The sequence below is a fragment of the Falco cherrug genome, chromosome 1 (assembly GCF_023634085.1).
Source record: "Falco cherrug isolate bFalChe1 chromosome 1, bFalChe1.pri, whole genome shotgun sequence".
NCBI lineage: Eukaryota > Metazoa > Chordata > Aves > Falconiformes > Falconidae > Falco > Falco cherrug.
The window spans coordinates 119346275-119367704 of NC_073697.1; the positions used below are offsets into that span (position 1 = coordinate 119346275).

General features: G+C 59.4%; 3 protein-coding genes across 5 annotated transcripts; 2 read left to right on the forward strand and 1 right to left on the reverse strand.

Moving 5' to 3' along the window:
• Positions 1-456: 456 nt before the first annotated feature.
• On the forward strand, positions 457-4998 carry LOC129735658 (uncharacterized). Its single transcript, XM_055705484.1, has 3 exons — positions 457-671; positions 1351-1836; positions 4861-4998. The coding sequence occupies exons 1-3, from the start codon at positions 507-509 to the stop codon at positions 4996-4998; spliced, it is 789 nt and encodes a 262-aa protein (XP_055561459.1). The 5' UTR covers positions 457-506.
• Positions 4999-6435: 1437 nt separating this feature from the next.
• QRICH2 (glutamine rich 2) lies at positions 6436-15185 on the forward strand. Of its 3 annotated transcripts, none has more exons than XM_055701057.1 (16): positions 6436-6990; positions 7993-8082; positions 9496-10216; positions 10356-10450; positions 10577-10665; positions 10828-10942; positions 11113-11301; positions 11584-11709; positions 11933-12007; positions 12289-12462; positions 12620-12735; positions 13084-13149; positions 13438-13539; positions 14130-14298; positions 14443-14521; positions 14942-15185. In XM_055701057.1, the coding sequence occupies exons 1-16, from the start codon at positions 6640-6642 to the stop codon at positions 15127-15129; spliced, it is 2745 nt and encodes a 914-aa protein (XP_055557032.1). In that variant the 5' UTR covers positions 6436-6639; the 3' UTR covers positions 15130-15185. The 3 variants fall into 3 exon arrangements, with proteins under 3 accessions (XP_055557032.1, XP_055557033.1, XP_055557034.1); XM_055701058.1 differs by having other exon boundaries at positions 11587-11709; XM_055701059.1 differs by lacking the exon at positions 7993-8082.
• A 742-nt stretch (positions 15186-15927) lies between these two features.
• UBALD2 (UBA like domain containing 2) lies at positions 15928-20632 on the reverse strand. Its single transcript, XM_055700708.1, has 3 exons — positions 20408-20632; positions 19796-19858; positions 15928-16486 (listed from the first exon to the last, which is right to left on the reverse strand). The coding sequence occupies exons 1-3, from the start codon at positions 20525-20527 to the stop codon at positions 16166-16168; spliced, it is 504 nt and encodes a 167-aa protein (XP_055556683.1). The 5' UTR covers positions 20528-20632; the 3' UTR covers positions 15928-16165.
• Positions 20633-21430: the final 798 nt, after the last annotated feature.

Here is a 21430-nt window from a genome sequence, read left to right on the forward strand (position 1 = left end):
AGGACTCTGCGCTAGATTCCTCTCTGTGAGGGGCGGGGGGGGGGGGGGGGGGGCAACACGGAAGGCCACTACGAGTAAATCGCGGCAGGGCTTCTCCGCGCTGATATCCTTTCTGTGAAAGGGGAGAGCTCTGAGAAGCCCGCGATGGAATTAGACGCGGCAATTAAACCGTTAACTGGCATCCTCCTTGGGAGAGGGGAGGGCGTTAAAGAGACAGAAGTGGAGACCTTAGTTCGCTGGGCACGAAAAAAGGATAAGATCCCCGAGCCCGCGTTATTGTTTAGTATTGCAGAATGGAGAGCAGTGGGAAATTGCCTCTGGGGTGGCGGTCGATAGTTAACACTCTGGAAATTATGAAAGCGGAAAAAAAAAAAAAAAAAAAAAAGTAGTGGCGGCAGCCATAGAAGCTTGGGGAGAGACGTGTGGAAAAGCCGGTGGAGCAGAAGGGTAATTCACCTAAGCCTTCTCTCTTGGTTACACTTTTCGGAGTTGGGCATACTCGTCCTATGAAGGGCATGTCCGCCCCTGCGTGTTCGACAGTGCCGGAGCTTTTAGATAAGACAGCGGACAACCCAAAAGTTCCTCCTCGTCCTGAAACATCATCGGATGGGTTTGAGGAAGAAGGCGGGGAGAAACCTTGTGATAACAATACAGAGAAATCCTTACAGGAGGTAATAGATACATTAAGAAACCTGGAAAAGCGAGTTAAAATGAACCTGCCTACTACTTCAATACCTGTAATTCCTCCAGTTAGCCCAACTATCCCACCGATGCTGCACTCGAGAAAAGATCCAATTCTACAGTGTTGGTCTGGTGTTACTCGTGATGCTATTTTGGAGGGAGAATGGCAGGTGACCAGCTCGTTAGCTTGTCCAGTACTAATTAATAATCTTGATGCACATAACTGGGACATGATTTGTGGAAGATTAATGATCAGATTTTAGCAACGGGAGTGTTGCAACCTGCTCTTCCACCTTTTATGATGATCCCACAGATTCGGCAAATTGTTGTGATAGACTTGAAAGACTGTTCTGTCTTTTTCACGATTCCCTTACACCCTGATGACACACAAAGAGACTCACTAACGATCATTTGCAACCGTTCCGATCCTGGTTGCATGGGACCGAAGCCAACAGTCCTCAAACTTGTTCACCAGAACAGCGGGCTGCCCTGAAAGTTGTATCCCGCAAGATTCAGACTGGCTGGTGTGGTCACCGAATGGCAAATCATCCGTTATCTTTTTTGGTTTGTAATGTTGCCACTTCACCTTTTGCCCTTATTTTGCAATGGCAAAAGAAAAAGGGGGAAAATATGGCGATCATTTTAGAGTGGTTGTTTTTGCCATTGCAGCCCAGACATCGTATTTTAAGTCGCCCTGAAGCAGTAGCAGCCTTGGTGAGAAAAGGAAGAGACAGGATTGTTGAAACTGATGGGACTGAACCAGCAGATATCAGTATTCCATTCCGTGGTGATGATTATGAATGGCTTCTGAGACATTCAACAGCCATACAGGAAGCCTTGATGGGTTATACAGGTGTTGTACACAACAACCGGCCAAAAGCACCTCTCTGGAAGATGTTAGAACATTATCAGTGGATTGCGAGACCGTTACGCTCAAAAAGACCAGCTGAAGGGCCAACGGTGTTTACAGATGCAGGACGAAAGATGAAGAAGGCTGTGCGTGTTTGGCAATCCGATAATCAGTGGCAGAAACAAGTGATCACCGCTGAACCAGGGGACAACCTTCAAACCTTAGAACTGAAAGCAGCTGTTGAAAGGGCAAACCGTACCCGGAAGGATTATCTTCAGAGACAGAAAGTATCGCAGGACACAGACGTAACTAAACGGTTGACTAAGGTGTTGTTTACCTTAAACTATCTCTCCCTTACGGAGGATAGAGAGGGACCACCTGTTGTTATACATCACCAAACGGCGCGAGGGAACCAAACAACTACAGTTCCTGGTTTGAATGTTCTGTATAAAAATATGGCTTCAGGTGTATGGGAAGGACCTAATCCAGTGTTATTTATCGGTAGAGGTTATTTTTGTATCTCCACAGATAAAGGACCTATATGGGTCCCTAGCAAGTTTGTGCGACCTGTATGTCAAGATCAGAAGACAGAAGAGAAGACTCAGAGCGAGCAGACGGAATAAACTGTCTATGTTGTAAGGGATGTAACCCGTGGGTATTGTGCCGATGTACGCTATGTGGGGTAAAACGGTTCTGTAAGCCAAAGCTTAAATGTAAATGGTGTAAAGAGTGTATGTGTTTGATTAGTAACTGGGCATGAAACAAGAGAAAGCATACAACTAGTGTAATACCATGCTGACTGGAGACAGTATACATCATCAGAATCTGTGAAAGCACAGATTTGTGGGGTGGAATGAAAAGAAAAAAAAAGAAAGAAAAAAAAAAGGTGGAAATTGCAGGACTAAACATGTTTAACTGGTGGACTTGGTTTACGGTCTTGATGAATTTTTTACCCATTGGCCAAAGTATTTTTGACATCTTGCCTAGAACAAACATATGGGTGACATGGGAAAATATCACGGGGGTAACAGACTTTTGTTTGAGTTTGCAGCAAGCAGACAACCCCTTTAGAACTTGTTTAATTGGTATTCCCCTGCAAGAGAATGAAACAAATTTTGATGGTTTTTTGAAATGTTAAAACAGTGGATCTGACTTCCAATCAGAATGGTACATGTATGAGTCCGAAAGGGCAATTTGTTTGGCCTTCTATGCGTAATGCAGCATGGCAGAAAACGGTTATTGAGAATTTGAATCGACCGTATCATTTGCCATTGCAGGAGTTAAACCTATAAGGTAGCATTACGCCCATTAAATACGTTAACGTGACTGCAACGGGAATGCCAGAATGCGAGGACACGGTAGCACCACTTCAACCTCTAAATGGCACTGGAGTAATTTGGTTTGGTGAACCGTGGCGATTGTGGCTAGCAGGTCAAGGTGAATGGGAGTTTGATACAAGGCTTCAAAATTTAACTGGTTCACCTAATTGGGGTGAACTGAAAGCTGGAGGCTTACATGTAAATGTATCAGGGGGCTATCAGTTGCCACCGGGAGTCTTTTTGGTATGTGGAGATAGAGCATGGCCAGGGATTCCTTTGAATCCTGTCGGTGGACCATGTCATTTAGGGCGTTTAACTTTGTTTGCTCGGCGGATGAAAGACTTCTTGACTCCACAATTTCATAGATCACGGAGGGCACTGCGCACCTTGATGAAACATGTAATGACCGAGTCGATCTGCAGCCTGTAACAACAAATGTCTTAGCCTCCATATTTATGCCAGGAGCAATGACTGCATTAGACGCTAAGAACAGATGAAGGTTAGCGTGCTGGGGAGAGAAGCAATTTAATCATACATCACAGATTTTAAGTTCGTTATCGCTTGACGTAGATAGTGTTAGGCATGCTACATTACAAAATAGAGCTGCAGTAGATTTTTTGTTATTAGCACATGGACACGGTTGTGAGGATTTTGAAGGGATGTGTCATGTGAACCTTCCCGATCATTGCATATCTATCCACAAGAAGTTGTCACAGCTGCAGGGAAACATGAAGCATATTCTTGTTGATGATAATCCCTTTGATGAATGGTTGAGAGGATTGGGCGTAACAGGTTGGTTAAAGACGTTATTGATGGAAGGAATACGCTTTGTTATAATCATTCTTGTAAGGCTTTTAGTTTTCAGCTGTGTTTTTTCTTGTTTAAAGAGAGTAGTTTTTAACATAACCAATCAGGCCTGGCTTGTGCAAAGGAAAAAGGGGGAATTGTAGAAGAATGGCTGCAGAAGCATGGCCTTAGAATCTCTGGAGATCTGCACAATCCAGGCCTGGTATTAGAATAGGCCTGTAATCAGAATTGTCCTGAAGTCGCTGTGCTGAAGTTAACAGGAAAGGCAGCCTTGAGCTATTCTTGAATCCTGAGACCAAGCAATTATGTTGTGCCAACAGGCCGTGGCTGTAACAAGCTACAGCTGCTGGGAAAGCAGGTGCAGGGCCAAGAAAGACAGGGAGCGGTATGGGAAAAGAGGGAGTAACAAACTACAAGGCTGAAGCACAGCAACACAATTAGCTACATGGATAGAATGCTTATTTTAGTCATGATAATTAGGGGTGTGAGAACCGCGCGTGTTTAGAGACTACTAACCAATTATATTTCTGCTTTACGAATATGCACGTGTATGGGTTCTATGTAAGTAGTGTTAGAAACTAATGAAGTTGAGCAAGATGCATAACTCATATTGAGCGTCTTCTTGACTCCGGCGAACCCTTCTTCCAATGAGAATTCCTTCCTGGCACCTTCTCCAGGGGAGCAGTGCTGCACTTCCCCAAGGTGAGTGTTTTGGGCTCTGTTGGAATGGAAAAGTAAGCAGTGAATTTTCTCACCCCAGAAAGCAGGTAGCAGAACTTTTGTGCTGTCCTCCACATGGCTACCAGGACAGGGTGAGAACCACCAAGAGAATTCTTTTCTGGCACCTTCTCTGGTGGGGCTGTGGCTGGGTGGTTCCATGGAGCATGTGGGCTCTGTACGAGTACAAAACTTGGCAGTTACTTTTCTCACCCCAGAAAGCAGGTAGCAGAACTTTCATGATGTCCCCTCAATGGGCTACCAGGGCAAAGGGAGAACCACCAAGAGAATTCCTTCCCAGCACTGTTAGTGTGGAAACAGTCCTGGACTTTCCCAACGTGCCAACCAGGCACTTGAAGAGTGGAAAAGAGAGATGATACATTCTTGGCCCAGGAAACAGGGAACTCAAGGTTTTCTTTTGTTAGCAGCAGGCTACTAGGGGACTGTGAGACCCAGTGAGAGAATGACTTCCCGTTTCATTTTCAGGGGGAGCTGTGGCTAGATGAAACATACTACAAGCACTTGGAAGAAGCCTCGTGTTTGCTAGCCCTTCTTCTTGCGGTGGACTTCAGCCCTATGGGATGTCCACTGGCAGTACAACACAGCAGAGGTGAAACAGCCTAGGAGGTTCCTGGAGCGTGTGCAAGAGACCTTCCTGACACAGCTGGTCAGCGAGCCAACCAGGGGAGATGCCCCACTGGACCTGTTGTTTACAAACAGGGAAAAACCAGTGAGTGATGTGGTGGTTGGAAGAATGTCTTGGGCATAGTGATCATGAGATGATAATTTTTGAGTCTCAGAGGTGTAAGGAGGGCAGTCAGCAGAACCGCTAGCTTGGACTTCCAGAGGACCGACTTTGGCTTGCTTAGGAGCCTGGTCAACAGAATCCCTTGGGAGATAGTTCTGAAGGGCCACAAGGTCCAGGAAGGCTGGGCATTCCTCAGGAAGATAGTCTTAAAGGTACAAAAGCAGGCGGTCCCTATGTGCTGAAGGATGAGCAGGTAGGGAAGAAGATTGACCTGGCTGAACAGAGAGCTTTGGCTGGACCTCAGGGGGGGAAAGGAGAGTCGACCACCCTTGGAAGAAAGGGCAGGCAGCTCTGGAGGACTATAAGGATGTTGTGGGGTTACGCAGGGCGAAGATCAGACAGCAGAAATCCCAGGAAGAACTGAGGCTGGCCACTGCCATAAAAGGTAACAAAAAATGTTCTTACAACTACATGAGAAACAGAAGGAGGGTGAAAGATAATCTTCATCCTTTACTGGGTGCGGCAGGCAACGTGGCCACAAAGGACAAGGAAAATGCTGAGGTACTTCATGCCTTTTTTTGGCTCTGTCGTTAATAGCAAGCCCAGTTTCCCTCTAGGTACTCAGCTCCTTGAGCTGGAAGAGAGGGAGGAGGAGGAGCAGAATGATGTCCAGGGGAAATGGGTAGCGACCTGCTGCTCCGCTCTGGCATGCACAGGTCTCTGGGGCTGTAGGGGATCCACACGAGAGTACTGAGGGAGCTGGCAGAGGTGCTCACCTAGCAGGAGAAAGTTCTGAGCATATACACGTTCCCTTCCAAGCAACCCCCACATTGACCTCCCTCTTGAGAAAGAGAAGTTGGTTCTTTTGCTCAGGACCCGTCTGATGGATGATGCCTCTGGGTGCAGGATTTGTCCCGCGCGTGGGAGCAGGGGCCTGGGCAGGGCTGCGTGGAAGCGCGCGTTTCCCGGCGTTTCTTGTCGCTGCTGCCCAGCCTTTTGCTGCAGAGCGCGCTGGCAGCGAGCCGTGCGGCCTGCCCCCGCCGGAGGGAGCGGGTGACAGCCGCCGGGGCCCGACGGCGACCGCCGAGGGGAGGCGGCTGCTGGCCCCGGGGGAGCTGCCGCCCGGCGCTGGCGGCAGGGGGCGGGGCTGGCGCCGCGCCGTCGCCTAACAACGGGGGACGCCATAGCAGCGCCACTTTGACGGGCAGCGGGCTCGGCCAATGGGCGGCGGCGGGAGCCTTGAAAAGCCAGGGCCACGGCGCGGGGCCGGCTGAGGTGCGGCGGGTGCGGGCTGGCGGGGAGGCGGGCTGGCGGCCAGCAGGCGCTGACCTCTGGGGGAGCACCCGTAGCCCCTTCCCCTCCCCTCCCCTCCCTCCCGCCCCTATCTGCCTCACTTTTGCTGGGGGTCGGTTGCTTTGCGGGCTAGGGGGGAGTGGGAGTGGGGGGAAGGCTGCTGCCTCTGCCAGATTCCCCCCAGGCCAGGCGCTATGGCGAGATCGTAGACGCTGCTAGCGGAGATGGCCTCGCTCAGCCTGCCCCAGCTGCTGGAGCTCGCCGTTGTGAACTCCAAAGGCACGACCGTGAACTACGATGCACTGCACAGGCTGCTGGAGGGCATCCTCAGGGGCCTGGGCCTGTGTGAGCTGCCTGGGCAGCAGCAGGGGCTCAGCCCAACGCAGCCGGAGGGGGCCCAGCCTGCCGAGGCCCCCCCCGGGCTGGAGGAGGCGGCAGGTGGGACCCAGGCCCGGTCCAAGGGCCAGGAGTTGCCGGAGCACCTGCTGCAGAAGACCACCAGCAGCCCCCGGGTCGCCTCTGCAGCCGCTGATGTGAAGGAGGTGGAGGAAGGCGGTGTGAGCGGCGTCTCCAAGGTAGAGGCTCCTCCCAGTGCCCTGGGTGCCCCCCACTCCGAGGTGCCCCCCCCTCCGGGGGCTGTGCACTGCCCCATAGAGCAAGGCCTGCTTGAAGCCCCTGCTCACGGTGGGGATGGAGTTTGGGCCAGGAAGAGCTGAGATGCTGCTCGGGTGGCTCTGGGCCCTCCCGCCGTTGCCATCCATGAGCGGCGGGTGCGACAGAGCACCCGGTGCCCCCTGGCCGCAGGTTCAGCCCCCCGGCTTCCAGCCCCACCACCCTCTCCCTCCCTCCCTCTCTTCTGCGCTCCTGAAAAGCCAGGGATGGCACCTGCTCCTTGGGCAGATGAGGTTCCCTCAGCACCTTGTGGGCCTCATCTCCCACCGAAAGGCCCCCGGGCTCACCCAAGCGCTCAGCCCGACTTGGGTGGGCGCTGCAGGGGGGCACTGAGCTGCCTGGCACAGAGCTGCTCATGGCCCTGCTTTTCCCGAGCATCCCCAGCGGGAAGAGAGGCGCTCAGGGCCAAGGAAAGAGCTGCCCCAGCACTACAGGGCCGGATCCTGCCGGGGCTGGCACAATTCGGGAGGATGTCCCCTGGGGGGTGGGCAGGGAGCACTCGCCCTCTGCGGGGTGGGTCTGGCCTCTGCTCGGTGGCTCCGGCTTCGTTAGTGGCGGCCACCAGTGCCCTCCCTGGCCAGGCTGCCCTCGAGGGGTGGCAGCAGCTCCTTGCCCTTTGGATCCGCTCCAGCGCTGGCACAGAGCCTGGAGCGGGCAGGCAGGGCCAGATCCGTCCCTGCTGACGCGAGTTGTGCAATGGGCCCAGGGCAGGGGTGAGGGTCCCTGGGGGCTGCTGCCCCTTCTTGGCTGTCGAAGACACGGTGAATGGAAAGCGCTGGCCACAGTGCCCTGCCCGCTTGGCTGGGCCGGACCCTGCGCTGCCCCCCCTGCTCTGGACAGACCAGAGCCGGGGGCCTGGTCTCCAGGCACCCTCCCCTGGGGCTCAACCCCCCCTCCCCTTCTAGGTCCTGGTGCTCTTCTTGAATCTCCTGGAGGAGATCAGCAGGGTGAAGGTGGCGGAGGACATCAGGATGATCCAGAAGGCACTCGGCTTGGTGAGCTGCTGCTGCTGGTGTCCCCAGGAGGGGCACTGGTCCCTCACCCCCCTCCATGCCCCTCCCTGCGGCCCTGGGTGTCACACAGCATGAAGGGCCCCTGGGGGGAAGAGTGCGTGGGAAGGGTGTCCCAGAGGGGCGCGTTGGGGCTCAGCCCACCCCAGCTGCAGCCCCCCACCCTTCTCCTGCCAGGGCTGTCCTGGGGAGGGTAGGAACGGGCACCACTGCCTGCGGCACAGGCTGCTGGTAGAGGTAACTGCAGGTGTCAAGCAATGTGGTACTGAGGTGCTTCTTAACTAAAGGGCCATAGAAAGAGTCATGTGGGTGCTGGGAAGGAGGGGAGATCAAGATCTACCTGTGCAACACAGCCCCGGCCCCCAGGCAGAGCCCTGCCCAGCATCCCTCTGCCTTGCACCCAAGCTCCTTTGTGGATCCTTCATTCCAATCTTACAGCTGTCCCTCTCCTCTACCTCCCCCAGGGGAACCTCGGCGATGCTGCCAGCCAGCTGCCAGGCCACCGTGGGCAGACAATACCTGAAAGTGGTGTGGCACGGCCACAAGCGCATGTGGATCCCTCTGAAGGACAGGGGGTAGCTGCATCCCCGGGGGACCAGTGCACCTGGTCCCTCCGTGTCGGGTCCCCAGCAGTGCTGGGCAGTGATGCTGTGGGGCTTGGCACTCCTGCTGCTCCTGCCCCAGCCCTGGCTATGTGGCTGGGCTGACCCCTTGATCCTTCCTTCCCCAGGAAGGTCTGAAGGAAGAGCGGAGCCTCTGCCTGGCCCCGGAGGAGGTGAGCACCATGGTGTGCTGGGAGGTGTTGGAGGGTTGCCTGGTGGGCAGCAAAGCAGGAGAGAGAGGAGGAGGAGGAGGTGGCCGAGGTCTGCTGGTGGCAAGTGCTGGGGCATCCTCTCTGCAGGAGCGCGGTCCCCAGCGCCTCCAGCTGCTGCACCCCCAGGGCCTCTGCAGAGGTCTGCCCAGCACTTGTCTGCCCTGCGCATCCCTTGTCAGGCAGGACCTGGCATCGGCAGAGTGTGGGCAGCTCCTTGGCTGGCCCGACGTGCACTTTCTGAGCATGTTCTCCTCAGCAAAGGGCTGTGTTTAGGCTGGTGGGGAAAACCAGTGGGTGCTGGTACCTCCTTGAGGGGCCGGCTGCACCCATGTCCCCCAACAGCCCCTGGCTCCCAAATCTGGACTGGGGCTGCTGCTCCTGAAACGGCTGGGGAGGGGCTGTGGTTGTGGGAGCTCGAGGGGTGTCCGTGGGGTGTGCACTTTGCCTTTGGGCTCTCGTGGAGTACTTGGGTTTGGCTTGGTGAAGGGGGGGAGGGGTTGGGGACAGGGCAGGGGGGCTGTGGGTCTGCCCGTGCTGCTGCATTTCTGCCCATAAACCTGCTCCCCATTCCTGCCTCTTCCCAGGAGGGCACTGGGGGCCAGTCTGCCCCTGCTGAGCCCCAGGCTTCAGCTGTGGACACGCTGCATGGAGCGAGCTCAGCGCTGGGGCCGAAGGAGCCCCGGACACAGCCTGCCCCCAGCACCACCAAGGGGAGCCCTCAGAAGTGGGCAGGCGCTCGCTCTGATCAAGCAAGGACTTCTGATGGGAGCACCACCTCCCCGGGGACACAGCCAGAGTCCCCTGGGATCCAGGCCACTCTTGCAGGGGTGCAACCAGAGGCCTCCAGCACCCAGACCGCCTCCTTGGAGATGCAGCCAGCACTTCAAGGGACCCAGGGCAGAGGAGCAGAGGTTCAGCCAGGCCCCCTCTGCACGGACCCCAGCCCTCAGAGTGCAAAGGAGGTGTCCCCTGAGGCCACTGGCCCTGCTCAGGGGATGCAAGTTGATGCTGCAGGTCCTGTGGCTGCACCCAGCATGCAGCCTGCCAGGGCCGGACAGCCAGCCCCAGAGACCTCCTGGGCAACAGCCCAGGGCTTAGAGATGCCCCTCAACATTGTGTCCCCCTTGCAAGAGCCAGCGATGGGTTCACACTCTGACCACTCTGCGGACACAGCAGAGGCTCTACGCCAGGTTGGACAGCTGGGCCTCCTCTACACAAGCCTGAAGGAGCAGGTGGCCCAGCTAGAAGCCACCAAGGCAGGACATGGAGAGGTTGAGAAGCTGAGCCTGCTCTTCCTGAAGGAAGGTGGGAGCCCTGGGAGGGCTGGTGGGGAGCATTTGGCATGGGGCCAGCCTGGCTCAGGGGCTTGTTGTGGGGCCAGGCTGGCCCCAAGGGCAAGACCCCACTCACTGAGAGCATGTCCCCTTGGATCACATCCCTCTAGGCAAGGAGAGTATCAGCAGCGTCCTGGCGGACCTCCAGGACCAGAAGTCCTCCCTGCAGGGGCTGGCTGGTGACCTGCAGGGCGAGAAGGGGAAGGTGAGCCTGCAGCAGTCCCTGATGGGGCTGTGGGGATGGGGGGTAGGGAAGGGGCAGCCGAAGGGCCTGCGTGCTGGGACAACATGGGGGGCTGTGCTCTGACTCTGGTACCGCTGCCATTCCCAGATCAGGCAGCTGGAGGATGTGCTTCAAAAGCTGCAGGAGGCTGGATCTGCCTGCCAAGAGGATGACAAGGAGACTACACTGCACCTGGAGTAAAAGGATGGGAGAGGGTTTTGTGCCTCGGGGGGGTGGTGTGTGGGTGGGGGCTGCAAGGGATCCTGGGGGCTGGGAACATCCCGGTTTGGGGGCAAGGGCCACCCCCCAAGCAGCCCCATGGACGCTAACCCTGCCCGTGCCCCTGTCTCGCTGGCCAGGACCATGGTGCGGGAGCTACAGCAGGAAATGAGGGAGCTGAGGGAGCAGCAGCTCACAAGCAAGGCCACGTTGGAGCAGAGGGTGACAGAGGTGGCTGCCCAGCTGCAGGAGCAGGTGAGGTCCAGGGGGAGCATTCCCACTGCCCGCTGGCTCCGTGGGGTGGTCCTGGCATGGCTGCCGGCTGTATCCCCTGGCAGGATGGGGCCAACATGTCTGCGCGGCACCTGGGTTTGTTGGCTGCATCCATCCCACCTCAGAGCCAGTTCCTTCTCCCTTTGCTGCAGCTGGACAAGCTGAAGGCGATGGAGAGGGGCGTGGGGCAGGAGCAGGCAGTGTGCCCCGACTGCAACATGAACGCCAGTGGGCAGCTGGGGCAGCTCCTGCAGTGCTACAAGAAGCTCCAGGAGCAGGTGAACTCCATGTCACAGCAGGCAGTGGGCAAGGTGGCGCAGCAGCTGCCGGGGAGGAGCCAGGTAGGGAGATTGCTGGCATGGCGGGCTTGGGAGGGGGCTGCTGGGACACCCCCGGCTGGTTGTGCTTTGCTGTAATGTGGGGGGGGCCCTTGCTGCCCCTCAAATTGGCATGGATGAGTCAGCAGCGTGGAAGGAAATGAAAGGCTTGATGCAAATGTCCTGCTGGCACTGAGAGCCTGTGGCCACCGGCCGAGTACCCTGGCTCTAGTCCCTGCGGGCAGCTAGACCCCCCCCTGCCCCGCCCCCCAGTACAGCACCACCTTGTTGTCTTGCTCCCTGAAGCAGGACAAGGGGCTGCTGGAGCACATCCAGGCCAATGTCAGACAGACGCAAGAGGACTGTGACAGACTGAGCCATGTCACAGGGAATCTCGTAGCTGACTGTCAGCGGAAGCAGGGAGACCTAGAGGTAGGTGGCTGCAACCCCTGAGGGGTCAGAGCATCCTCCAGGCAGACCCCCAGCTGGGGCCCACAAAGGATGTGTCCCTGCCAGCCTGCTGGCAGCCCTGTGGAGGGGCAAAGTACCTTTGCCAGAGGTTTTTGGGGGATGGGGAGGAGTCGGGAGTGCTGGGCTGGCCGGGAGGCAGTTCCAACCCGGCCATGGTGTCATGGGGTGCTTTCTGTGTTGGAAGGTTCTGTTCCAGTCTGTGGAAAGACTGCAGAGGGACAAAGCTGCGAAGGAAGACCTGGCGCTGGAACTGGAAGTGGTATGGTCTTGAGGGGGTCCTGGGCAGGGTGATAGATGCTCCTTATCACTTGGGGTGGGGGCATTAGAACTGGCCTGGGGGAGGGAGGATTTCCAGAGCAGCTGCAGGTCCCTCTGTCTCTCCGTGGGTCCCTTTGGCCGGTGGGTCTGACCCCACGGGGGTGATGGGGTGAGCAGGGAGGGCCCCACAGGAGCACTTCTCCCTTTCCCCTGACACAGGCTGGCCCTGCCTGTTGACCTCCATCCTTTCCCCACCCCACTCCTGCCTCTTTCTGTTGCCAGAAAGCAGACAAAGCTGCCCTGGCCGGCAAAGTCAACTGCACACAGTTTGAGTCCAACATAGAGCGACTGTACGAGACCATAGAGGAGATGCGGAGCCAGGTGACGGGCCAGGGGCAGGGCTGGCAGCAGGTCCAGCAGCAGCTCAGTGAGCTCCGTGAAGAGATGGACTCCAAGGTGAGGGGTGGCTCATCTTTGTGGTGCAAAGCTGTCACTTCCAGGGTTTGGCAGCCGAAGGCAGCATCCCTGTGAGGATCCCTGCTGCTGCCTTTTCTCTGGGGACCATGATGTCCCGTGCCAGGGCAGCTGGCTGAGGGTGTGTGTGTCCCCACAGCTGGACTGCCTGGAGCTGGGGCCTTTCCAGCAGGAGCTAGAGAACTGGAAGAGAAGCCTGAAGCAGTTCAAGGAGAGGCTACTGGCGATGCCTGACAGCGGAGCTGGGATTAAGAAGTGAGTGCGATGGGGCCGGCGATGGCTTTGGGGACAGCACTTGCCCTGTTCCCTCGGGCAGATCCTCCGGTGCCCAGTATGAGGTGGAGCTTTTTCCCAGGCAGGAGCCCACAACCAGCTGCTCTCCCCACCGTAGCCCCTTTCTTTTGTAAGCAGCCAGCGGGCTGGGACCTTACTGGGCTGGTAGGGGACCCAGCAGGCTCAGAAGCTGCTGTCCCCTGCCAGACACTGTAACTCACTACAGCCAAGTGCCCAGCACCCTGCTGCTGCCCGCCAGCTGCCTGCTTGTGTGTCGGCAAGGCTGTGCCCCCCCCAGGAGCTCTCACCATCCCTTTTGTGTCCCCACAGGCAGCTGCTGGTCCCATTTAGCTGCCTGTCCTGTGACCGGCCCCTCAGCATGCTCGTGCCTGGCCTGTGAGTATCGCTCAGCAGCGGTGCATCGGCGGGCTGTGTGGGTGGGACAGGGGGAGATGGGTGCTGGTGCTGCCCTGCTGCGCCAGGCACAGGTGTGAGGGTGTCTGCCTCGCAGGGGCTGACCCTGCCGAGGCCTCTGCCCACCTGTGGGGGGATGGGGACCCCTGTCTGAGGGTGGCAGGCAGGGTGATGCCGTGGGGTACAAGCCTGCGAGTTTGGGGCTGCTGGCTTTAATCCAGGGTGGGTTGTTTGTCCCAGTCACTCACACGTGGCTCCTGTTCTCCCCAGAACGAACCCTACGCTGCCACTGCTGCCACCACTGCCCCCCTGCCCCGCTGCGTACCCCCATACCGCTGTCAAGGCAGAGGGAACTCAACAGCAGAAACACAGGTAGGGGACATGGGGACCCATCCCTGGCCCTTGGGGTGCGAGGTGTCCCTGCCCCAGTGAGGGAGGGCTCTTCCCCGGGTGTGGACAGCGGGGTCTGGAGGTGCCCGGGCAGGGCAGGGGAGCAGGGATGTGCTGGGGGAGGGTCAGCTGTGCTTGCCCCGGGTCTGTGGGGTTTGACAGCCCTGCCCTGCGCTGCCCATGGAGCCCAGCTCTCTGCCTCCGTGGTGCTGAAGCCAGGTGTGATGAGCCGTGCCTGGTCTCAGCCTGCCCTCGGGCTTGGTGGGGCATCAGGTGCCTCCTGTGAGACAAGTCGCCAAGGTTCAGCCCCGCAGCTGGGGCAGCCCGGCTCCTGCCTGCCGGTGCCCCGTGCGCGGGGTGCAGGCACCTGCCCTGGCCACGGCCGGCTCCCCGGGCAAAGAGCAGAACTGGTGCGGCTGGGTGGGCGCGGATCTCCTGCGGCAGGGGGAAAGGAGCCAGGAGGGACACAGCCCGCTGGGGGGCACCTCCTGGACCCCCTCCCTGGTGCGGTAGGGTGGAGCACGGGGTGCCACAGTGCCAGGTGCTGAGCATCCCTGTGCGCCATCCCACAGAGAGCAGAAGCCTGAACGCCAGTACCCCACTGTGCCGCGGCAGCATGGTGGCCAGCACACCCTCGGTGCCCCGCTGCAGCGCAGCTCCACGCTCCAGCCTCACCCGCCCAGCACCCTGCGGCTGCACAAGTCCCACACCCAGCTCCCCATCCAGGTAGGGATGACAAAGGTAAGGACATGGTGGGGGTGACCAAGGCTGGGAGGGGGATGCTGAGCACGGGGAGGGCTGTGTGCCTGTTTCCCCAGGGAGAGCTGGGGGTGGGAGGGTTGCCTGGGGATGCTGAATTCAGCCAGCCTGCTCTCTCCCTCCCAGCTCGGTGACGAAGTGGAGCTGGTGGGCCGGGATGGCCGCATCTACAAGGGCCGGCGGCCTCTACTCGTGGACAAGGAGGGTACGGCCGGGGCATGTGTGGGGAGGGGATCCAGCGCATGCCAAGCGGATGGTGGGTGGGCAGGGTGTCCGTGGGGTGCCGGTGTTTCCCCTGTCTCCCACTGCCATCTCCTGCTACTGGGGGCAAGCAGGGGTCTGTGCCCCCAGCTGGGCAGGGTGGGAGGGGGTCTGGGGGGGGAAGTAGGAGGGAGGGGGAGGGCTGGCACATGGGGTGACTGGTCCCCACATTGGAGCTGGAGTGAGGTGGGGGGCCATGGTGGGGCAGCCCTGGCCAGTGTAGGACTACGGCCTGTGTGCTTCAGGGTGGGGGCCAGGACCCTGTTTCGGGCTGTCTCTGGCCGAGCCGCTGCCCCTGCTGCCCGCAGCTGGCGCCCACCCCCTGGGGGCTGCAAGGGGACTAAGCCCTGCTCTTCACCCCCAGGCACCGCCACCTCACCTGAGCAGAAGCCAGCAATACCCTACAGCCAGCCGGGCCAGGCAGCACCGGGAATCTTCATCCAGCCCCTTCACCACAAGTCCAGCAGCATGCCAGCTGAGTGGGACTTGGGGTTCCTGGGCAAACCCACCCCCTCGAGCAGGAGCGCGAGCAGTCACAGGCAACAGCACTAAAGGAGGACAGATAGCAGGGTGCCTGTGGCGCCTGAGGGCACTGGCTGGGGGGTGGCATGGGGGGGCTTCAGTGGGGGGTTTCAGGGGGTGGCATGGGGGGGCTTCAGTGGGGTGGCATGGGGGGGCTCGCCCCCATTCTTGGTGCCCTGCCAGGGATCATCCTCCCAGCAAAGAGAAAAGGCGGGGACAGCTGCTGTTAAAAAAGTGATTTTTTTATTATTATTTTTAAATTAATAAAAAACCTTCAACCTGTTTTTGTGGGTTTTTTTGTTTTTGTTTTTTAAGCAAGATTGATTTGAAAACTAAAAAAACTCCCAGTTCCCCCTTTATGGGGAAGGGCCATGAACAGCTATCACAGGGACAGGAGGGGCATCACCTAGATAAATCCCCCTCAGCCCTGGGGGTGCCAAGGGAGGACAGGGCAGGGGCTGCTGGGGTGAGGGGAGGGGGAGTCTGTGCAAGAAGCCAGGCTGAATTTTGGAAATCAGAGGAGAGGCGTGTTTGCTCTGGGCACTGCCAAAAGCACCTGGGCAGTCCAGAGCGGGGGTTGGTGGGGGGTCCAGCAGCTCCATGCCATGTGGCCACGATCCAGGGTACCACCGTGGCCACAAGCCAGGGTGCTGACTGCCACCTCAGTCCATTGATATTTTTATTACTCCCTGCTTTCCCTCTCCTGCCCTGCTGCAGGGATGCTGAGGGCAGGGGAGTAGCTGTAGGGACAACCCCCCCCACCCCCAACCAGGCAGCTGCCTCCATGCTGCTGCTCCTCCTCTCTGGATTTATATATGTTAAGATATATTTATATATTATAGTTATATATTTAAAAAAAAAATAAATGGGGGGAGAAAAGACCAGCTAGCAACTCTTGCAGAGGCTCTTGTGGGCCAGTGCCCTCCCTGGCAGTATCCTCCCCCAACCCCACAAAATAATAATAAAACCTAGAAAATTATTCCAGTGCGTTTGTCAGGGAGCCCCTGCTCCCAACGCCCTGGCCCAGCCCCCTCCTCAATTCCCCCCTGCCTCTGCCAACCCAGTCTTATCTCTGGCCATCCATGGTGGCCACGGCTTTCTGTGGGGGGGTGGCAGGTGGGGGGGCAGGGGGCCAGGCGGGCTGCGGGTGGTGCAGATGGTGGTGGAGGCCGTGGGCGGTGGGCGAGGAGGGAGGCAGCCAGGCGGGCTGGTGGCTGGGGGGCGAGGAGGCCCAGAAGGGGCTGAAGCTCCCCGGAGGGGAGCAGGCCATGGAGGTGATGGGGCTGTTGCTGCTCTGCAGGCTCTCGGAGGTCCGCAGCTTGGAGAACATGGCCAGGGCATCCGGGAAGTTGGGTGGCGTGGCCGGCGTGTTGCTGGGGGTGCACATCTGCGGGAAGAGAGGAGAGAATGGGCATCAGATCGGTCATGGATAGTTTTGGGGTCCCAAGCCACCCGCAGGAGCCAGACCCATCACAGGTTCCCAATTGCATCCCACCCCTGGGACCCTCGAGCCCCAGGGGATGCTCAGAACCTGGGTCTGGCCAGTCCTGGGGTATCCGGCGCTGCCATGCAGACTCCAAGGGTGCAGGGGGCTCCCCCAGAGGCGTGGGGGCTGCCTGAGGAGGGTCTCCAGCCCAGCCTCGGGCAGGACAATTTGGACCATCCAGGGTGCTCAAAGCCTGATGTGTGAGGAGGGTGTTGGGGTCCCCCCTGGCCCCCCTCCCCTTTGCACTCTATAACAGTGGGTGGGCCCCATGCGGTTCCCGGTACAGCCCCTGCTGCGCACCCAGCTAAATACAGCACCCAGCCAGGAACGGATCCGGCCCCTGCCCAGCCAACCTCGCTGGCAGAGGAAAATCTGGTGGGGGTCCCGGTCCTGCGCTGGGGCTCAGGGGCTGGCAGCACTGAGGGCCCCAATTCACCAAAGCATGTGCTACGCTCTGAGTGTGGGGGATGTTAAAGCCCCCCAAAGGGGATGGGGAGGGGGCTTCACCCCAGTAGTGAAAAATAGGGTGGGTGCCGGCCGGAACACCTCTGCTGCCTCTTCTATCTCCAGAGCGGGGTTGCTGGCAGGGAGCGTTGTGCCACAGGCTGCTCTGAACATGCACGGGGGGTTAGAAATAGCAGCGTTTTGTCCAGCCAGGTCCCTGGCGAGGTACAGTCTTGGGGGGGCACTCCCCACCCCCCTCCTCCCAGCTAGATCAAAAACTCCATGGTGTTGCACGGGGAAGGGATCTGTGTATGGGCAGCACGTGTGGGCAGGGGGAATGCACTGGGAGGGGATGCGTGGACACAGAAGTGGTGCATGTGCAGGGGGCTTCACCCCTCTGGGTTAAATCCATCCCAAATCCCTGTCCCCCTTGCGGAGCCGCAGCTCCCATTGGAGCTCGGAGCACAGCGGAGCATCTCGCCAGCTGTGGGGATGCAGAGCAGTGCCAAGGGGCGAGGGCAGCGCCTGCTGCCTTCAGCACTGGGGAGCAGGGGGACACATCTGACCGGCAACACTCCCCCTTCCCAGGGTTTATCCCAGAATTTGCCCCTGGCTGGTGGTCAGCAGCCCCAGCACACGCAAACACCCCAATCCCTCTTCAAGGTTCCTCCTCACCCCCATCCCGGCCACCCCGGGATGCAAGGAGGAAGGAGCCGGGCACACTGTAGCTGCTCCCTGCTCCCCCCCGGCTGCAGGCAAGCCCCGGCCAGGGGGGTCCCAGCTGCACCCGTTCAAAGGGTGCTTCCCCACCTCGAGGAAGCAGCAGCCAGCAGACTGGCGCTGGCAACGGGATGGATGGGCTCCCATCAGTGTGAGGAGCTGGGGCACCCCAAAAATGCCATCAGAGCCAGGCTGCCACTGAACGGGTTGGTGGCAAGCACGGCCATTCCTCCCTTGCTGCACAGAGACTTTTGGAAAACTTATTTCAGAGCTCACCTCAAAGTGGTGGTAAACCAGATCATTTTTTTGTTTGTTTTATACAGCCTATAAATTTGGCAGTATCTGAAAAGATACTTGTTGAAAAAAAAACAAAACCCCAAAAAACTTCAAGCAACGGTGTTTTCAAAAAAACACCACCACAGCCACGCACCAACCACCACCCTGGGCTGAGATCGGACACGGTGCTGGAGGGGGGGGACACAGCTCTGAGCTTCTGGGGTGGTGTTTGCCAGGTTAATTTCAAACATCAGTTTAAAAAACCCCGTAAGCATTCCCAGGCAATTATTGCCTTCCTCCTCCAACACTTTTTGTTCAGGAGCCACTCAGCTGTCAGAGGGTCGGTCCCACCATGAGCTGCCGCACCAACACACTGCACAGCTCTGGTGGGTCCCTTCCCTGCAGCCTGGACCCCCGGGGGTTTTGCTGGGTGCGGGAGCCCCCCCTCCATGGGGTGAAGGCATCGTGCCGCCCCACGCTGTAATGCTGTGAGTGCTGCTGTGCTCACAGCTTTGTTCTCTGTCACTTGAAAAAGAAATAGAAACCGCAACTGTAAAGCCCCTCATCTCACCCCCAGCCCGGAGCCGTGCGGGTTATTTTAAACTGCAGGAATCAGGATGCTGGGGGGGTTGGGGTGGTAGGAAAAAAAAAAATGCTAAAAATGCAAGGCAGTAGTATTTAGGGAGAGGGTGGAAAGGTATTTTGTCACCACGTGGAGCACACGGTGTTAGAAAAACACGGCGGGGAAGGGGGAGAGCTGCCCCAGGTGGCCACGGTCCTCAGTGGGTCCCAGGGTGGGGGTGACAGGGTGGCTGCAGTCATCAGTGGGTCCCACTTGGGAGCACAGGGACGGGCTGCAGGATGGGTTTCGTGGGAGCTGCTCTGCATCCCGCTTCCAGCAGCTGCCCAATGGGAATCACCCCAATGAGGCTTTTGGTGTGAAAACACAGCGAGGCCTGGAGCTGGCTGGCAGCTCCCAACACCTCTCCCGTCCCCTATCCCACTGGGAAAGAAGGTTTTCCGCGAGGTGACCCTTTGCCAGCTCCCTGAGGCAGCAGGGAAATGTGCAGGGGAAAAAGGAATTACAATAAAAAGGGTTTAAGCAGGAGCCGGCCGGCAAAATTACTTTCTCCAAGAGCGAGCGGTGGCTGCCAGCGATGCCGGGTGGGCTGGCCATCTCCCGACAGCAGGAAAAAAGGGGCAAAAATCGGCTGAGTCCAGATCCGCTCCTTCCCCCCGCACGGCACCGCTCGGCAGGACAAAAAAAAAAAAAAAAAAAAAAAAAACAACAAAAAGGTGAAAAAACCCCAAAGAAACACAACAAAACCCACCCCGAGGGGGGTAACTTCCTCCCCTGGACCCAAGGGGACGTGCCCTCGGCCAAGGTCAAGTAGCCTTTGGGGAAGGGGGGGGGGGTCGCAGCGGACCCCCAGCCCTGGCCCGGGGAGCCCAAGTGGCAGCGCGATGCTCGCCGAGACCAACTATTTCCTGGCAGACATTTTAGCTCGTGTTTACATTCGCCGGCTGCGTGTTCCTCCGGGCGCAGAGCAATATGGCTGGCAGGGGAGCTGACAGCTCCACGGCCCGGGGGGGGGGGCTGCGGACCCCCAGGGGGGCGGGGGGGCCTGAGCTGGGGGTGGCTGTAGGTGGTGGTGGTGGGGGGTGTGTGCGGGGGGGTTGGTAGTTGCCGGGGGTGGGTGTAAAGGTGGTTTTGGGGATGGGGGGTGGGGAGGGGATGGAGGGGGGTCAGGGGGTGAGGGTCTCACTTACCATCTGGGGGGGGTGGTGGCTGCTGGGGATGTTGGTCTCCTGGAAGAAGGCGCTGAGGGCCGTCTGTGGGGACAAGCTGTCAGCCCCAGCCCACCCCAGACAAAGGGGGAAGGGGAACACGCCCCCCCCCCCCCCAAACCCGCCCCGCAGCCCCCACCCCCGTGGGACCGCCCCGAGGGGCACCCGCGACCCCCTCCCCGCCGAGGCAGGCCCGGGGCGGGGGGAGCCTGGCGCTGCCCTTCACCCGACCCACGGGGCATCGCGCCCACCCCCACCCGGGGGCTCCCCACGCCGGGGGGGGTGCAGCCCACCCCCCTCCCCTTGTTTACCCGGCACCCCCGCCCCCAGCTCAGGGGTGGGGGGGGAGTCGCAGCTCAGGTCACGGCCCGAATATAAATAGACGCGGCGATCGCGGAGCCGGTCCCCCCACCGCGTGGGTGCTGGGGGAGGGGGGGGGGGCAGCCGTGCCGGCCCGGCCACGCGTGTCGGTGGGCCGCAACTGGGCCGGCCTTCCGCCCCGAGGCCCTGCGGGGTGGCGGGGGCTCCCGGTGCGGGGCACCCCGGTTCGGGGGTGGGGGGGTTGTGTGTGTTTGGGGGGGGCCCGGCCCGTACCTCGAACTGCCAGTGGGCCGCCTGCAGCAGCTGCTTGGCCTGGTCGGCGGCGCAGCCGGCCGCCAGCACGAACTGGTTGATCATCACCTGGTGCCGCAGCTCCTCCATGTTCACCGACATGGCGGGGGCGGCCCCGCCGAGCGCTGCCCGGAGCGCGCCCGCCGCCCCGCGCCGCGCCGACACCGGGGGGCGGCGGAGGGAGGGGGGGCACCGGCGGGGGGGGTGGGGGGGGCACACCGGGGAGGCCCCGCCCCCGCGCCCTGATTGGCCGCCGACGCGCCGCCAGCCCCGACGGGCGTTCAGTTCGAATCTTCCAGCTGCCCCGGCGCCGCGCCCCGCCCTTCTGCCTTCCCATTGGTCGATGCTTGTGTTTTGGCTGCAGGAGGCATCGCTATTGGTCGCTGAACCCCCGGGAGGGCGGGGCGGCCGGTGGAAGGAGCGGCCGGACCGCTGATTGGTTGCGAGGGTTTTTTTCAGACGGCGTTGGTGACGTCACGTTCATTGAGGAGGTTCATTGAGAAGCGCGGGAGGGTGGGGGTGGCACCCCGGGGCTGGGGCTGCTCCGGGCTGGGGCTCCCCCCGGCACGGCTCCCCCTTCCCGGAGACCCCCTGCCCCCGGGGCAGCGGCCCCACCCCCACCCGGGAGTGAGCCCCGGCCCGAGCTCACCCACCTGGCCTTGCCCTAGGAAAGCCTGGGCTGGGGGCTCGGCTGGGGGCTCAGGCAGAGCCCCTGGGTCTGGAGCTTTGGGTGGTGGGTTTTGGTTGTTCTGTTTGGGATTTTTTTGTAATAGAATATTTAAAATTCTGGTGACTCGGAGCTTCAACAGCAACCTGCGAGGGTGAGCTTCCCCCCCCCTCCCCCACCCCAGGCCCACCTGCCCTCCTGAGTTTGGGGACTGAGCAGCACGGGCACGATGCACGCCTGGAAGCCTTTAATGAAAAAGGGAAAAGTGGAGTTTAAAACCCAAACGAATAAATCGGGGACTTTGCAAATGGATGGCGTGGAAATAGGTCGAGCTGAAA

Coding starts and splice junctions, on each gene's coding strand:
- QRICH2 (XM_055701057.1), top strand. CDS start 6,640: ATGGCCTCGCTCAGCCTGCCCCAGCTGCTGGAGCTCGCCGTTGTGAAC. Junction 13,150..13,437: donor AGCATGCTCGTGCCTGGCCT/GTGAGTATCGCT, acceptor TGTTCTCCCCAG/AACGAACCCTACGCTGCCAC. Junction 13,540..14,129: donor ACTCAACAGCAGAAACACAG/GTAGGGGACATG, acceptor GCCATCCCACAG/AGAGCAGAAGCCTGAACGCC.
- UBALD2 (XM_055700708.1), bottom strand. CDS start 20,527: ATGTCGGTGAACATGGAGGAGCTGCGGCACCAGGTGATGATCAACCAG. Junction 19,859..20,407: donor CGGCCCACTGGCAGTTCGAG/GTACGGGCCGGG, acceptor TTGTCCCCACAG/ACGGCCCTCAGCGCCTTCTT. Junction 16,487..19,795: donor GCCACCACCCCCCCCAGATG/GTAAGTGAGACC, acceptor CTCTTCCCGCAG/ATGTGCACCCCCAGCAACAC.
- LOC129735658 (XM_055705484.1), top strand. CDS start 507: ATGAAGGGCATGTCCGCCCCTGCGTGTTCGACAGTGCCGGAGCTTTTA. Junction 672..1,350: donor CAGAGAAATCCTTACAGGAG/GTAATAGATACA, acceptor TTGCCATTGCAG/CCCAGACATCGTATTTTAAG. Junction 1,837..4,860: donor AAGTATCGCAGGACACAGAC/GTAACTAAACGG, acceptor TTTCATTTTCAG/GGGGAGCTGTGGCTAGATGA.